The 17,269-nt window shown below is 51.6% G+C and overlaps 2 protein-coding genes across 2 annotated transcripts in view; one reads left to right on the forward strand and one right to left on the reverse strand.

The window, feature by feature from the left end:
* Positions 1 to 311, reverse strand: part of PTPRE (protein tyrosine phosphatase receptor type E) — a 136,924-nt gene extending 136,613 nt beyond the window's left edge. The window contains exon 1 of the mRNA XM_079137284.1: positions 291 to 311. The gene's annotated coding sequence lies outside the window, so the exon portion shown is untranslated. The remainder of the gene's footprint in view (positions 1 to 290) is intronic.
* Positions 312 to 1,888: 1,577 nt separating this feature from the next.
* CLRN3 (clarin 3) lies at positions 1,889 to 17,181 on the forward strand. Its single transcript, XM_079137290.1, has 3 exons — positions 1,889 to 4,299; positions 11,280 to 11,459; positions 16,287 to 17,181. Exons 1-3 carry the CDS (start codon positions 4,071 to 4,073, stop codon positions 16,556 to 16,558), a joined length of 681 nt encoding a protein of 226 aa, XP_078993416.1. The 5' UTR covers positions 1,889 to 4,070; the 3' UTR covers positions 16,559 to 17,181.
* Positions 17,182 to 17,269: the final 88 nt, after the last annotated feature.

Raw genomic sequence — 17,269 nt, forward strand, 5'->3', positions numbered from 1 at the left:
TAACCAAGTGGTGGTATACCACTATTTCCTCATACTTGAACTTACACAGGTACCTTGTAGCCTCTGCAGTCAGTGTGTGGATAACCCCTAATCTATTTAACTCTGCTTCCTTTGCAGACCACCAAGGCTGCTCCCAGGTGCTTTCTAGCACAAAATTCCACAAGGGACCACATTGTTCACTGCCATTTCGCCCGTACAAGAGTATGAACGACGCAGGCTCCTGGGGCAGATTGGTTGGTGCCCACCCACACTGAGAGTGGATCTCCTCCACCTCGGCCGCTCAGACTCACCTGCTGGCTGACTTCTGGAAACACCTTCAGACACACCCCAGTAATGTTTTCCAGGCTTCTAAGTACTTCTTAATTCAGTCGAGTGGATGCCTTAGTTAATCACCACAGCAACCTGGATGGTGGCGTTCAAATGCCTGCATTTCACAAGTGCTCTTATAACCAGGCTACCAGAGAGAAAAAATAAGGCTGGCCTCGGGTTCTCAGACATCCACAATAGTCCATGTAGGACGGCTGAAAGCAACTGGTGCAACATGCAGCAGCCACACTGTCACTGAAGAACGAAGGCTGACTTCCTCATCTGGCTGCGATGGCGGAACAGGGGCCAGAACCACCTCCTAGGCTTTAAAATCAGTAAGATGAGAAGAGAAAGCAACACAGGAACGGTGTCCAGACACTGGCCATCAGGGGTGCAGGGCTGTGACGGCTGCGAGGGAGGAGGGAAGTGAAGGAGGTGAGGCTGGCTGCCCCCAGAGCTTCCAGGAGGGGGTCCAGGCTGCTGTGCAGGAGGGGAGCCAAGGCAAAGGCTGTGGCCTCTGGCGTGGAGAGAAAGAGAGCAGGTTCGAGGAGCCAAAGTGCCAGGATTGGGGGTGAGTCCTGGAGAGAGCAGAGCTGCCGAGGGAAGCTCCCAGGAAGGAGTCTGGACCAACAGCTCTTGAGGCCTACGCAGAGCCGGGAAGATTGATCATGGCAGTGAATCCAGAGAGGGACCCACCAGGGTGGTCATCTGATTTTCCATGACTATGCCAAGGGAATTTCATTGGAAGGAGGTGTCCTCCTCAAGCCATCCAGCTGGAACACCTGCATAGCCACGTGGCTGAAAATGAGTGGCAGCTTCACTTTATTATACTTGAAAAGATCAACTTGAAATAGACCTCACCTTAGATATAAGGAGAAGTATAAAACTTCTAGAAGAAAACACTGAAAAACATCTTTGCCATCTTGGATTAGGTAAAGATCTCCTGAATATGATATATGAAGCGTAATCCATAAAATGGAAAGATTGGTAAATTAGACTGCACTGAAATTTTAACATTGTGTCCTTCAAAAGTTGTTAAATGACAATCTGTAGAAGATTGTATGTAAAACCTGTGGGACCTGGAAAAAGCTTTACTGAGAGGAAAATTTCTGGTTTTTAAGTACTTTCATTATTGATGCAAAAAATTAAGGGAATTAAATATTTATTCCAGAAAATTAGAAAAGGAGAAGCAAAAAGAAGGACAGCAATAGAGAAGCAGTAAAAACAAAATGTAACATTAAAAAAACAGCAATCCAGAAGAATAAAACAGATACATAGACAGAACACAGCAGAGGCGGCTGGTTCAGTTCATTCCTGAGTGGTCTCTTCCACTCTCGCCCGGGGTGCTCTACCTGATCAAATATACCATTGGGGTTTTAAGCAAATTCGAGTTTATTTTTAATATGTAAATAACCTTGATAATTTTGGATTTTCAGAAAGTGTAAAGTATAATACTGAAATATTTGATTACATAGATGTGTTAAACTTGAGTCAGTAAAAAGGTCTACAAATATATACTTTCAGATATATACTATGATTGAAATGCAAGCAAAGAAAGGAATATATATGAATATTTATGTATATACAATATACAAAACTGACAAAGGTTTAATACCTTTATTATACAAAATTTTATAAATAAAAATAAACACCTCTATATAGAAGATAAATAAACACTGTAAATAGAAAACGTGTGCCAATGAAATACACATGGACATAAACATATTAAGATACGTTAGCTCTCCATGGTTTAGCCCGCACATCAGGCTAGTCCTTGTTTCTTGGCTCCTGTAAGAGTAAAAGCTTGGAGAGTGTTTGGTGGCCAGGGAGCCAGGGGACATGAGGAGTCCAGTGCAGAGTGCTGTTGGCCAGGTCTGAAACTAGTCCCACTTTCTATATGCATGCACTGTTGACTTGGAAATTCTCCTGAGAACGTATCCCAGGGAAACACTAGACAGGTCACCAGCTGGACGAGATAAGGAGCGTGTCTCCATCACGGGCAGAGTGGTGAGGAACGGAAGCCACTCGGGAGTCCTCCCGGAGGACCTGCGTGAGAGAGCCGTGTACTGGCACAGGTCTGTGGACATAAGAGCAGCTCCTGGCAGAGGGCTGAGGTTCTTAAGGCAGATTATAAAACAGAACACGGAGCAGGACTCAATTCAGTATAAAGTGTGTGTGGACATAAAGACGTGGATGCAAAAGTCACACCCAGCTACGAGAGGACCACTTTCCCTGGGGTGAATTCTTTGCTCTACTTACTTTCTTCTTTATTCTTGTCATTCCCATTGGGAATCCTTTTTGTAATGAGCACAGATAGTGTTTGTATCATGATACGAAATTATGTTAAGGCTGATAGTAGGACTAGAAGGAAGTCACTTGAAATTCTGCTTCACTTCTTAAAACTGTAGTCAAAATAAGTAGACATAAATGGGAAAGAAAATCACTTTTCCCCAAAATATCCCAGGCTGTGAGGATGTAGCCACGAAGCGGGCACCCTCGCTGCGTGGGGGTGGGGTGGGCAAATTGGTGCTTTTTCTAAAGAGCAAAAAAGAACAGCTTCAGTCCAAGTTCATGTATTTTAACTCACTTCCAGAAACCTAGCCAGGAGGTAATTAGAGACACAGACAAAAGTGCATGCACAGAATCTCCTTGCATTGCTCTTTTTCAGTCGCAATTTGAAATGGAAACACCATGAATGCCCGGTCGGGGAGCTCCTGTGCAGCTGGCTCCAGGCACGCGCTCGGCCTCTATCCGCTGTCTCCCTGTGCTGCTCGTGGCAGAGCCTGGGATTCAGTGGTGCAGTGGACACACTCCCACCTCCTAGGGCACAGGGTCCACCCGCACAGGGAAGACAGTGACCTCCCGCCACCAGGTGCTGTCCAGGAGAAGTGCAGGATGCTGAGGAGCACGGAGGACACTGCTAACGACAGAATACAATGAAAAAAAAACATGAAAAATTTGCTGTAAGCTTCTATTTATCACCTGGAGAAATGGCGTGGGACTTCCTCTGAGGGCCAGAAGTGACCTTTTACAGACCATTAACCACTCAGCAGAGAGGACACCAGGCACAAAGCCCTGGGCAAGAGTGTTCAGAGCCACTTGCTCCAGAACGCTGAAGGCAAAGCCTCCCAAATTATCATTTAAATAACATGCAGATGCTCCCCAACTTGGAAGAGTAAATTTGAAAGACACCGCTCCCTGATGAGGCGTAAAGGTAAGGAGGTGCGACCCCACAGGACCTTTGAGGAGGTCCTAACGAACCTCCCGAGGGTCTCTCTTGGGAGCAGTGGTAAGGGACAGATCGCTCCTCAGTGAAGCACTTCTTGAGGGAGCCAGGCTTTATGCTGGTGCCTGCTGGACTCACCAGCACTTCCGGAGTATGGATCTCTGCTGCTCATTACTGAGGAGCTGCAATTCCGTCCTGATAGGGCGGACTAAGCTGGCTTCCCCAGCATGACGAAGGACTATAAATTAATTGAGTGATTGAGGAAGTCCTTGGAGACTGTGCTACCCCTGTTCATGCTGGTTGGCTGCAGCCATGGTTACCTCTGACTCCAGACCAAAGTCCAGGCACTGCAGAGCTTTATGGCCAGCCCAGGGTTCAATGTCCAGCAGCACAACCCTCCTTTGGAAGAGTGAGGTTTTCTATTTCCCAACAAAGCAATAGACTCCATTTCTGACACTGGACTCCAAATGCTAAGGTCCATCCGTATTATAAGCAGATCTCCACTCTTTCACCCCAGGGAACTTATTCCCCTGAGGCCATGCCGACAACACAGAAAACCTTGATGTTCTTGTCCGGCTTTCTCACAAGCCTGGGGGCCGTCATTGTAATCTGCTCCATTCTCGGGACCCAAGTGTGGATCACCAGTACAGCTGGCATCACAGACTCTTTCTCCAACGGCAGCGTCACCGTCACCTATGGTCTCTTCCGTGGTAGGAGCACTCAAGAAATCGATCAAGGACTTAAAGAGCCAGACAAAGCTTTTGAAGGTAATGATGAGCCACTGTGAGCTGGTACAGTGAGTGTGGATTAAGATTCATGTTATTCTATATTTGGGCCAAATAGCCACTTGAAAATAATCTCCGTGTAAGTGCTGAGTGGCATTGAAGATCAAGCCCACCGCATACTTTTGAGAGGTCACTGTGTTGTTATTTCAGCTTCGGGGTTTGCCTTGGTCTTTCATTTCAACAGTCTGCCATTCCAGCAGTGGCTGGGTTTGGATGGTGCCAAATTTACTGTTAAGTAAACACTTAAGCAACAATAATACTTAGAAAAAATATTACAAACACCCTGGTGTTCCATCGCCAGTAGGAACCACATTTTTAACTGTGATGACTGTATTTTAGGTTGGGCATCAACCTCTGGCCCGAACTTCCTAAATAACATCATAGGGAAAGATAAAATGGAACAGTCCACCTCTGTTCCTACTCCTCAGCTTCATTTATTTAACCAATTTGAATTGACATTCTTGTCCCCAAAATATTTTGTTATTGGAGAGAACTTTTAATTTCTATTAATTCTATTAATTATGTATTTTATAGGAATTCCTATTTTATCCTAATTCTTTATATAATGATGCCTTCCTCTCAATAGGTATAAAAATAAATTTGTTGAGACTAATAAGTTGATTTAGCTACTTGACTTTTGAGATTTGATAGTTACCATTTTATTTTTAAAATTATAAAACCACTTTGCAAATTATATGACACGTAAGAGGACTTTGTTTTGAACAGTGATTATATACATATAGATATTAAAGAGGCATTATCAGCTGTTTTGCAGTCATTAACTTCTAACTTATAAATCTCCATCATTTTCAACCTTCTGCATTTGTAGTGTTTAGTCTCCGGATGGTGTTTAGGTTCTGGCTCTAGTTTGCTCATGACGTTGTTAATGAAGTGATTTCCTGAAATCCAGAGCAACAGGGTTGTTTCCAAGTTACGGACCTGTCTTCTAGGTGTTGTAAAGGTCCCCTCTCCCCCGGCATTCAGCAGCCTCCCAGAGGGCCCAGGGACATTTGCTCTACAGCACCTACATTTAAGATGTCAATAATTTGGTCATATATTCAGTTATATGAGTAGCATTTTCAAAACAAAAAGGGAACTGGTTTCTGAGTCTCCAGATATGTTTCTTTTAAATTAAATAAGAGACAAAACCTACAAATTTTTGGTTTTTATACAATGCCTGTTTGGAACCAGTTGATTGCAATTTGAGATCAATGGCTCCAGTGGAAGCCATGACTGTTGGCAGCCAGCGGGCCAGAGGAGATCAGGGAAGAAGTTGGGAGAGTCCCCAAGGGTCAGTGTCCAGTGGGGAGGAAGAGGGGAATGGCCATTTCCTCTTTGCCTGGATCTCTCACTCTCTGTCTGGGGGCCTCCTGTGACCTCCCCATGTCACTGTCCCCCATGCCATGCTATGAATGAGCTGCCACCCAGGGGGTGAGGGCGCTGCACACCAGCTCTGCTGACATCTAAGGACACGCAGGGCCCAGGTGTCTTCATCGAAGATGACCGTCTTGATCACAGAACGCCCACTACTCTCTCAGCTAGGGAAACGTCTCTGGAACTTCTGCATGTGGTGGTCCCCTGCTAACAGTGCCTAGGTGCTTCCCAGACAGCAGCATCATGGTCCCCACAGTGAGACGCATGGCCTGGCTCCCGCCCCTTGTCTCGGCCGCCCTGTGCTTATTTCAAATCAGAAACCAATGACCAGCAGCAAAATACCATCTGTATCAGTACTGCTGTCCTGTTCTGCGAGGACAGAATCTTCCACTGGACAGGTTAACCTTGTCGGGTTAACTTTAGCTTCTTGGCTGAGGCCAGCTCATCCTGAAAATTCTTAAGGAATAGTGATCATCACCAAGCTTTGCCATATTTCTGCATAGGAGCTATCATTGTGTGCCAATCTGAGCTGCAGATTTTAAATTAGAGATGTCTGACTGCAGAGTGCCAAAATAATTCTGCCAACAATAGGCAACTGATGGGGAAATGATCAGTCAGACCAGCAGGAAGTTCACTGTGCTGGAGCTGCACTGCCTGGGAGCTCAGATTGACTGGATGCATCTTACTTTGCCCAACATCCAGATGAGAGGGGACAGGTCCTTTATATGCAGGCATGAGCAGATTATCTTTGCTACTCGAGAAGTTCTGAATACCTAATTCCAGTCAAAAGACCTTCCCTGACGGTGGCCAGGTAGCAAGGCCTGGGATTCTGACAGGATTTGCACACAGCTCCTGGCGTGGAAGGCTCACTACCCAGGGCAGGAGATTCAACTCAACCAGTTAAGTTCAACACCTGCTCTAACTGGGAGCTATGATGAGTGCAGGTCTCCATGACAGCAAGGGTGGGGACGGGGCTCTGCAGACTCCTTGGGGACAGAACCCTGAAAGCCGGAGAACAGGAGCACACAGACTCACACTCATGGCGATGTGCCTTCTCCTTGGTTTTGGATCTTGATGTCATGCCAACAGGACCCTTAAAATAAGTCATTTCTTTGACTTTGGTTTTTGAAAATGCTATTAGGGCTCAAGGGGTGTGACATGTAATAATTCCTCACACTGGCAATGATGACAAAATGAGTCACCCACAATACGAAATGACCTCATATTGAAATGACCAATATGAGGTCATTTCAAATATCACTCAGCCTACGTGCTGACCAGAACATATATTTTGACAGGAAAAGCTTTTGTCTTTCACCGGGTCTTTATTCTTGGTCCAAAGAACACTTTGAGTGGTAGGTATGTGGTGCTTTAAGCACTTGCATTGTGAAGACAGTGAGTCTCTGAGGCTGGAGGTGGACTCACCTGGACACTGGCAAAGAGTCCCTGCTTGATAGGGATCTCAGGGAGTCAGTCCCTGGTCTGCTTGTTTTGAAAATCCTGCCCAGATGACTAAGACCCAGTGATTCTAACTAGTTGATGACAGCCAGATGCTAGAGGGACATGCGTTGCATGTTGGGCATTGCTTCAAGCTCCAGTGCTAAGTTAAACTAATTTCTCAGAGACGGCTCTGGATGCAACCTTGAAAACCAACCCACATCGGCTGGAAGAAGGCATCAGGACCCCCTGGCCCACCTGCTGCACTGAGTCGATGACCAACGTACAGCTGCAGGAGCGCCACCCTCGGCTGACCCTCTGCCTGTCAGTCTCCACCAACCTCGTGCTTCCCGGGGAGCCCCAGTGCCCTATTCAACCAAGATAAAAATAACTAGAAAAACAGATGTGCTGCAAAAACTGGTTACTTGCAAAGAGAGGAAGAATGAGTTAGATGTCCACAAACACGAAGACGCCTGCCTTACGCCCTTACACACACGGACACTTCTCCTGGAGAAGAGCCACTCATCATTTGCCCCAGAGATGTGACCGCACTGAAGTGAGGAGAGGATAGGGACATAGGTGTCCTGCAGGGCTCAGCCACTCTTCTCTCGAGAGAGCCCTGGTGACCTTCCTAGAGGCACGGGCACCCGAGGCCACTTACCAGGAGAGTCTGAGTCATGCTCTGAGATCTGTTGGCATCACCAGCCCTCCCAGGGTGGTCCTGTTGTCCACAGATTCAGAAGGTGTCCTGATCAGGCCCTTGTGACCAGGTGTTTGAGACCCACTAGACCACCGGCTCTTCCCCAGTGTCTGAGGACTTGTAGAAGACCAGAAAGGCAGATGCAAGTGGGCCTGAAGGGGTTAACCAGCCCCGTGTGGGGAACCGAGGTCCAGTGCCACTGATTCAGTTCCTTGCTCCACCAGCCAGCCACCCAGTCCTGCCAGCTGCAGAGCCCGTGAGCCTGGCGCTCATCTCTGTGGCCTTGTGTTCTTGGCCTCTTTCCGGGGGCTGCCAGAATCAGGGCAATTAGTTCCAATTGTGAGGTGGCTTTCCTGATTCAATGCTGGCCCCTAAAAGAAAGGAAAAGAACGGCATGTATCTGCTAATTCCGTAGCAGAGAGCAGCTGTCAGATGCCGGGAGATTTGTGGCTGTTCCATTCTTGCTAACTTTCCCTGCATTTTCTGCTTTCATCGTCTGAGTCCTGAGGCAGGAACTGGAAGGGAGATGCAGCTGTCGTACCTAGGTGGCAGGGAATTCAGGATGCTGAAAATCAATTTCACAATGCAGCAGTTAACACTCAGATGGATTGTCCCCTTAATGCATGGGAACGTAGGAGTCAACAGCCCCAAGTTGACTCTTTTGAAAGTCACATCTACCAATTCCTACCAGAAGTCAAAGGAAAGAGCCGAACTCTACTGTCACTTTTTAATTCACTCTGAAAAAATGGAATGTTAACCATTTGCGCATGATCATTTACTGCCTTTTACTAAGTGTGCAAAGCAGAAAACTACTGTAGAGCACTTCAAGTGTCTGGGACAGAGTCGTGTTTTCAACACTAAAGTTTCTGTTTTCTATTGTTTATTTCTTTGGCTCTCAAACTTTGCCAAAGAGAGGGCTCCTGTGGTCCCCATCCAACTTCTGGTGAGGTCCCCAAGTTTCCCTTAGAGAAAGTTGCTCTGTCTGGAATGGGAAGGGACCCCGCCTTCACAGTCATGAAGCAGCGAAGCGCCGACCACCTCTGACCAGGTGTGCCCCTTGCTCCTCCTACCCTTCTTCTGGGGTCGCCTTCCTCTAGCTTCACAACAGGTGTGTGCTAAGTGAGAACAGCCAGGACATCCCCAACGAAGTTGGGAGAAAGAGGAAAGAGACTCAGCCGAGGTCAGGGACGGGCAGTCCTGCCCAGGTGGCCCCTGAGACCTGGTCCCTCAGACCCGCCCCCCCATCCCCCCGGCTTAACCTCAGAGGGTCCTGGCATGACTGCCCTCTAAGTCTGACCCACACTTTTAGAGCCCTCGCCAGGGGTGCAGGGCAGAGAGGATGGTGCTGAGGATCTCACCAAGCGCCATGGATCACCAAGAGAAACCTCAGAGCAGCCCCAAGGGGGCGGAGGACGCCTGGGCGGGAGCACCCCGTGAGCTGAACCGAGCTTCCAGGCCCGCCTGAGGAGCGAAGGGATCTGCAGCCCACGGTGGCGAGGTCAACGTCCAATCCGCTGAACTGATACCTCCCTCCCTCCCTTCTCCCCTGGGTTTGCCAGGGACCTGTGGCCCTGGGGAACACCCAGAATCCCTGCCACCATTTCCCTCTCTTTGGACTCTCTTTCCTGCACTTTCTCACTTGGATATCGCCCCTCCTGCCTCCTGCTGGCACCTTCTGTCACCTCTCACTGCCACTCCCAGCCTCTCCCACTCCCTGTCTACAGAGGCTTCTTGCTCAGGGCTCAGCCACAAGACAACTGAGACACCTCCCTGGGAGGTGGTCTTCCTCCCGCTGAGGGTCTTCACAGTAAGCCTGCTCTGCCACCAGCCAGTGGGTGGAAATCCACCTCTCTCATAGGACACCACTGATTAAAAAGCAAAAAGTTAAAAGAGGTGAACAAATGGAATGTGTAAACTAGTTTAAGGTATCCCACACTAGGACGAGGGCGTGCTCCTGCCCAGAGGGGTGCCAGATCCGTCTGGCCAGCATGCCCTGAGAAACAGTGGGCGTGAAGAGTGTGCAGAGGGGTTCCCACAGAGACCACTCCAGGAGGCGGCCGTCCATGACGTCAGGTTCACCCCCTCAAACACCTGGAAGGACTGCCAGGCAGGAGGCAGTGCGCTTGTGTTTTCACGCGGAGAATGCGGCCGGGCAGATGCAGGATGCAGATTTGGGCTCGCGACACACAGAGAGGTTTTCAATCACGGAGGCAGTGCAGGGGGGAAAGGGCCACCTTGTGCAGAGAGGACACTCACGGCTGGAGCGCTTCAGGAGACCAGCAGCCCCTCCCTGGGACCCCTCAGGACTCAGCCCTGGAAACAGGAACCTTCCCTGTATGGCTGCTCTCTGTTCTTTCAAGTCGTGCTGGGCTAGGGACTCGAGAGTCCCCAGGGCTCTCTCCCCAGGGACCAGGGGAACAGGAAGGGAAGGGGGATGCGCGTGTCCCCTCTCTCCTCCCCCGCCCCGCCCTGGCTGCGATACCTGGCACTGGCCTGTGGTTTGATAGTGTGCTGCTCTCGGCTCTGAAGTCTCTCCCAGGTCATTTCTCCTCCTGACTTCACAGGCCATCTGGGTAGCACTGAATGCAGGGTGGGGTCTTCTCCTCAGGGAAGCAGCGGATGTGTGACCAGGCTGTGCGGTGTGGGCTGCTCAGACGGGTCATTTGTGTTGTAGCGAAGGGGCAGCTGGAGGACACGGAGGCCAGGGAGGATGGCTGGGGTGGTCAGAAGCCGAGACAGAGCAGTGGCCCGTGGCACGGGCTCTTTTCTGCCTTTCGCATGAGCGCAAGTCCACACCTGGAGCCTCTGTGCACCCCAGACAGATGCAGATGCCAGGAGGGGCTTAACTTGGAGAGGTCCGGAGGCTCCCTGGGGGCAGACTCCCAGCCTCCTCCAGCATCAGAGCCCCATGGCCTTCAGGCCTCTGGGCTCCAGGGAGTAGAGTCCGGGCCCAGGGCCAGCAAGCACCTTGGTTTGTAGAGCAGGCCCCCTTTTCTCCCTCCACTGCTAGCCTTGGGCTCTCTCCCCCTGTGGCCTCCATTCGCCTTCCTCCCTGCCTTCCCCCTCACTGGATTTCCTGCAAAGCCTTACAGGAGGCTTGCTGCATGCGGGCGTGACCGACCCAAAAGAGCAGGGGCAGTGCTCAGAGCCAGAGAGGTGCTCGTGATGAAATTGCCATGAACCCCACTGGCAAGGACGTGAGGCCAGAATGACTGGTGGACAGCTGCAGGTACTCAGGACACGGCCAGGGAACTTCAGGGTTGGGACAAATGTCCAGTCATCTGCGTTCAACCAGAGTCAACAACTGGAGTACAGGGAGGAATGTGGTCTTGTTTTTGCAGGACTTGAAACATAGCTACTCTGACATCTGACAGTCACCAGCCCAAATACCTGCCAGGGGAGGAGCTGGCGTCTGCACCTTGTGCTCTGCACTTACCAAACATTGTTTTAGTTTTAGGGATATTGAACAATTCTTCCCAAAAGACTCTGCATTTGTTGGCAATCCTGTTCCTGGTCCTCAGCTTGTGCACTTCGCTGCTGAGTTCCGGGTTTACCTTCTACAACAGCGTCAGCAACCCCTACCAGACGTTCCTGGGCCCAGTGGGGGTGTACACCTGGAATGGACTCAGCGGTGAGTATCCCCAGGAGAACCCACACCCTTCTAGTCTCCCTCTCAGCCTCTCCCCTCGCACACAGGAACACACAGGTCCCACGGTGGTGACCGGAGTTAGTGTGTCCCAGGTCTGTGGTGGAAACTCTCTAGTCTACAGCACAGTGGCACCTCTGGACATAGAATTCTGTTTCAATGCTCTGGTGAGTGACAAGAAGTGGTTGAAGAAGGGATGTCACAACAGGTCACAGGAGCCACCTTTGCTCTTGAGAATCTCATGTAGAGTCACACAAAACATGCTTAGGTCAAGAGAGCACTCATGGGGCTCCTGCTGTGCGTCAATTCCAAACCAGGCTCCACGTGATGTGCAGAAGTACATGCGTGTACACACATGTATACGCAGGCACATGAGACACATGCGTATGTACACACATGTACATGAGAGTGTGTGCACACGCGCGCTCACACACACACACACACACACACACACACACACACACACACACACTCATTTACTCTCCTTGCCTCCACCTAACAAGTCAACTGGGGTCCCGAGATGACACGTCTGTATCATGCACAGAGCCACCATGTGTCATTTGGGAGCCTCTGGGCTGAGTCCCTCCTTGCAGGCTGCCTGGAGCCCTGGTGCTGTGTGGTGCTGCCAGCTGGTTTTGTTTGCTTCCTGGTTGGCTGTTGGATGTGGCGGGAGCCCAGGGGGACGTGGTCCTGGCTCTGCCTCATGGTATGCTGGATTCGCACTGGGTTTTCTGGGGCTCTGCAGCTGCCACAGCTGCCTGGAGGCTGGGCCAGGCCGGTGGAGCGTCTCTGCCCCATTCCAACCGCCTCCAAGGCCTTTCCCCTGCCAGGCGGCCAGGTTCCTCCTACTGCTTCCTCTCTCCACCAGCAAAACTTGGTTTAGGGATCAAAGCTCATCCTCCCAGGGGGTTCGAGAGGGGCTTCATGCAAGTTTCCAAGGTGCATTTTGAGCACCAGAAAGATGCCCTGGATATGGAGGAGTCAGGAAGTCTCAGAGGAGAACTGTGGGTCCCCCGCCGTCCTGTGGGAGGCATCCTTACCTCTGCCTGGGGCAGGTGGCTGGAAGGAGCCCACACGTCCATGCCTGGCCTGTACCAGAAGCAGGAGAGAGAAAGGCCCTGCCTGTAGCAGGTTCGTGTGGCAAGCCACCAGGGACATTGAAGGTCCTGCTGGGAGGTCACTGAACCAGGGTCGAGATCACCAGCTAGTCCCAGCACAGCTCAGGTGGCAGAAAGAGGGATTCTTATAAGGCTTCAGGGGACTCCTAAGCACTAAGCCAGGATGACAGGGACTACCTGTCCAGGCAGACTCGGGCACGTGTCACATGACATGCTCACCTCAGCTCCAAGGCTTTGCGGCCAGGCTGGCCTGGCCACATCCATACAGGGCTGGCTCTTTGTTTCTGTGCTGTTGTTACCTGGAGGCCAAACAAACCCCCAGCTCTGTGGTGCACACTTGGGGCCAGGGGCCACAGCCTGCAGAACGGTCATCACTGTGGCCTCTATGGTGGGCAGGTTGAGTGCCAAAGGGGAAAGGACTTGGTGGCAGGCACAGACATTCCCCAAAGCCAGGGTCCTGGCCCCCAGCTGCTGCTATGACTGTAGCCCTCCTCAGCCAGCCAGCCAACCAAAGGATACCCCGTTGGCACTCATCACTGGGGTAAAAAGCAGGTTGCCTTTATTTCCCCTCAAGCTGCTGGGAATCTAAGGGAAGCAGAGGCTTCAGCATGGCTGGGTTTGGGGTCTCAGCTCAAATCCTCAGAGTGCTGTCTGTCCCCATCACCCCATCCCATTCCCCAGCATCTCCCAGTCATTACTTAGCCAGCGCTGCTCTCATGAGGGTCAGTGACTCTGGCAACAGGACCCCACGAGGAAAGACCTGAGGGTTCCCAATAGTTAAGAGAGACCCTGGGCCCGGGTTCTCCGAGGCCAGTCTCTGTAGCCCGCAGGGTGGAAGGTACCTAAGTGTTCACCACCTGGCTAAGGACACCTGAATCCCTGGAACTGGGGCCAGGATGGGCCCTTCTCCAGCCGCAGGGGCATGCTGGGGAGGACCAGTGGGTCCTGGAGGAGAAGCAGGAGGGAGTGCCTAGTGGAGACTGCTGTGGCCACACTCGCAGGTGGCCGGCCGGCCTCGCCGCAGCCCCTGGAGTCCTTGCCTTCTCAGTGGGATACACGCTGTCTGTGCACATGTCAGAGGCCCTGGTGGGTTAGTAGAGGAAAACATGAAAAGAGGGCGGAGCAGCTTCCCCTCAGCCCCGCCCACTTCTATCATTGGAGCCCAGATTTCCTGCTGTGTTCCTTCCTGACTCAGAGGCTAGTTCTAGCGCGCGCGCGCACACACACACACACACACACACACACACACACACACACAGACATGGGCTGGGGGGAGAGGGAGGGAAGGAGAAGGAGGGAGAGGAGAGGGAGGGAGGGAGAGGAGGGGAGAGACAGGAAGGGAGGGGGAGGAAGAGAGGGACAGAGAGAGGGAGGAGAGAGGGAGGGGGAGAGAGAGAGGGAGAGGGGGAGAGGGAAATAGGGAGAAAGAGAGGGAGGGGAAGAGAGGGAGGGGGAAAGGGAGGGAGGGAGGGAGAGGGGGAGAGAGGGAGAAAGAGGGAGAGAAAGGGGGAGAGAGAGGGGGAGAGAGAAAGAGAGGGGGGGAGAGGGAGGGAGAGAGAGAGAGACAAGGAGAGAGGAGAGAGAGGGGGAGGGAGGGAGAGGGAGAGAGGCTGGGTGGGATCGTCTGAGAGTGACGTGTCAGGAGCTGATGTGCCTTCTGACAGGATCCTGGAGGGAGACTTGGCAGCTGTGGCTTCTTCTAAATCCCCTGTGCAGATGCCTCAGAAGCCAGACCTTGTCCTCAGTTTGCCCTCTGGGGACTCTAATGGTTCTGACCTCCTGTAGGACGACAGAGTTCAGTGATGACTCAGTTTTCAGGAGGCTGAGCCTGCAGGAGGGCCTGTGTAGAGAACTCACCAGGCACCTTGGCCTTGGGCCACTGTGGGCCTGAATCAGGCTGACCTCTGGGCCCTGGGGCAAATGCCCGTAGGCTTGGCCTTTGCATGTTCTCCTGGGCTGGCAGATGGTAGGCAGGGTCCAGCAGGGCAGAAGAGGAAGCGGGTTTCCTGCTTGTTTCTGATTGGGAAAGCAGGAGTGCCTCTTCTGTGGTCCTGTGTCCTCTGACCCCAGGCCCTCTCTGCACCACACTAACTGGGGGTGGTTGGGCGCTGGCCACACAGGGTAGGTCTGCACACTGAGAGGAGGTCGGAGCCAGGGACACTCACGGGCTGGCTGCTTCAAATACATCTGTGCCTCAACCAGGGAGCCCAGGGAGCCGCCAAGCAGGTCCTGTGGCCCAGAGTAACAGACCAGGACAGAAGTCAGTGTCCCTGAGCCTTTGGTAGCACTTCATCAACCCTGGGGCTTCCTCTAGCCCCAGAAAACCCTTCTGTCCCAGACAACTGGAGATGCCGGGCAGCTGGAGGCTGGGTGGAGCCCAGGGCGCCTGGCATCAACCCACAAAGAGGGATTCGGGTCAGCCCGAGTCTGTTGGCTGGTTCCTCTGCAGATCAAAGCTCTAGACCAGCACGTAGCCCTGCGTGCATCCTCCCCTGTGTGATTCAGCCTTGAGAAACTTCACAAGAGGAAAGTGAAGGGCAATTAAGGCATGAGGGGCTGGAGAGCATCAGAGGACTGGGCCTTTGTTCACTCAGATAATTAAGAAATACAGCCATTGTTTGGAGGATGAAGTCTGCCATTGAGGACTGTTAAAACGCTCCCCTCGCACACACTCTCTAATTAGGGCCTCTTGGAGGACCATTCCGAACTTCCCTGCGTGCAGGGCACGCCAGGACAGGCCTGACGCCAGAGTGTCCACTGGACTCTGCGCATCTGCCTGTGTCAGCAGAGAATCCTGGGGATCCCCCTGGTGGCCACATCCACAGTCGGATCCAGGCCCTGCCTTGCCACAGGCCCGAGCTGCATCCCTGTCCTCCCCGTGAGCCTTTGCAACGGCAGCGATTGAGAACTGAGTCAGTGCCATACAGTTCGTCCCCTCCAGCCCACCATTGGATAGTTTTTGTGTGTTCTCAGTCACATGTAAACTTCACCAGGTCAACTTCAGACTCAAAAAGAAGGCCATGCCCTTTAGCTATCCCCTGCCTGCCATCAGGAAGCAACCATGGATCTACATTTTTGTCCCTCCTTCCTGGTTAAAGGCCAAACCCCACTGAGTTATGGAGAATGAAGTTCAGGGCCCTGGGCCAGCTGAGGCTGTATAGGGGCCCTGTCTCCACACCCTGTGCTCAGGACCCTGCTGCCTCCGCACATCACAGTTCAGGATGCTCAGCTTGCTACCTGCCAGTCTTCACTGAAACTGCTGCTCCCACCTGCCATGCTGCTGTTCTCCCCCAGCCTTCCCAAGTCTTGTTCACCCTCCAGACCCCTCTAGACTCTTGCCCTGTTGACCCCACAGCCTTGCATCCATCTGCGAGTTCACCGGGCACTCTGCTGCACACAGGGTCTGAGGGAGCGGGTTATCTGACAGGCCGGGTGAACAGCGACGGCTCCTGGGCAGACTTGGGCTGGAAGATCTGGTCCTGGGCGGACACGGCCTGGCTTACTGTGTAGCACTTTGCACCTAGAATCCAGTTTGTGTCTTATATTTTAAAAATATTCTCCCCAAATGCTTGAAAGAGTGTCAACCCCAGTGCAGATACTCAATACACACCCTTGGAGTGTGTGTGCTGTAAAGAGTATGTGGCATTATGAAACATATCACCGTGTCATTTATGAAGCTTAATTTTCTTTTCAGCATCCTTCATTTTCCTGACCATGGTGCTGTTTGTGGGGAACACACAGTCTAATCACCTCTCCAGGGACTTGCTGGAGGAGCTTTATCCGACAGTCACTAGCAGAGGAATGACCCACAGCTACGGATACTCATTTTGGCTCATCCTGCTTGTCATTCTTCTCAATATAGTCACCGTGGTCATCATCGTTTTCTACCAGAAGGCCAGATACCAGCAGAAGCAGGAGCAGAGAAAGCCAATGGAGTATGCTCCCAGGGACGGAATCTTATTCTGAATTCTATTTCATGTCACTTTGGCATTGTGTCTGCTCTGGTGGTTGTCAGCTCTCTGAGCAGTAGCAGGTTAGCTTCTCTGGACAATCACTATGAACAGGTGACTCATCTGTGATGACTCTTCTCTCCCCGGACACCGTGTTCCTCACAGAGACTGTCCCCTTGGAAGGGGCGTCCTGCAGGGTGGGGAAGAAGAGTGGGGAAGGACACTGTCTAGGGCGCTCACTGCAGCAGGGCCTCAGAAGCCGGCAGCCCTCCGGCTAAAGCCATAAAGCTTCCGCCATTCCCTCTGATTAGCTGGGAGCACATTAGCACCTGTCATCTCTGGTCCACAGGAGGGAGCAGGTGTTCTAATTCTGCTCCCAAAATAAAGACCCCCAGGTACAGAGAGATTCAGAACCTATCTTTCCAGATCCAGGGGTTGGAGGCAAAAGACTCAGGAGGAAGTGGCCTGGGTTTCTGGTCTGGCATAACCCAATCCCAGTGGTGGGCACAAGAACCGATAAGTGATCCTCAAACCTATTCTTGAGGTTCCAAGGTATGGCTTTGAGTGGGAAGAGATTAGAAGTGAAAGTAGGGGAGAATAAAAATTATAGCCCTTTGTTCTTTTTGTTAAAGAGGATAAGTAATATAATTTTGGTTTAATGGGATTGTGGTAAATTCAGTCAAAATAGAAACGAAACATCTGAGCAAGTTCTACTGCCACCCCATGA

Source organism: Sciurus vulgaris (genome assembly GCF_902686455.1).
Source record: "Sciurus vulgaris genome assembly, chromosome: 4".
NCBI lineage: Eukaryota > Metazoa > Chordata > Mammalia > Rodentia > Sciuridae > Sciurus > Sciurus vulgaris.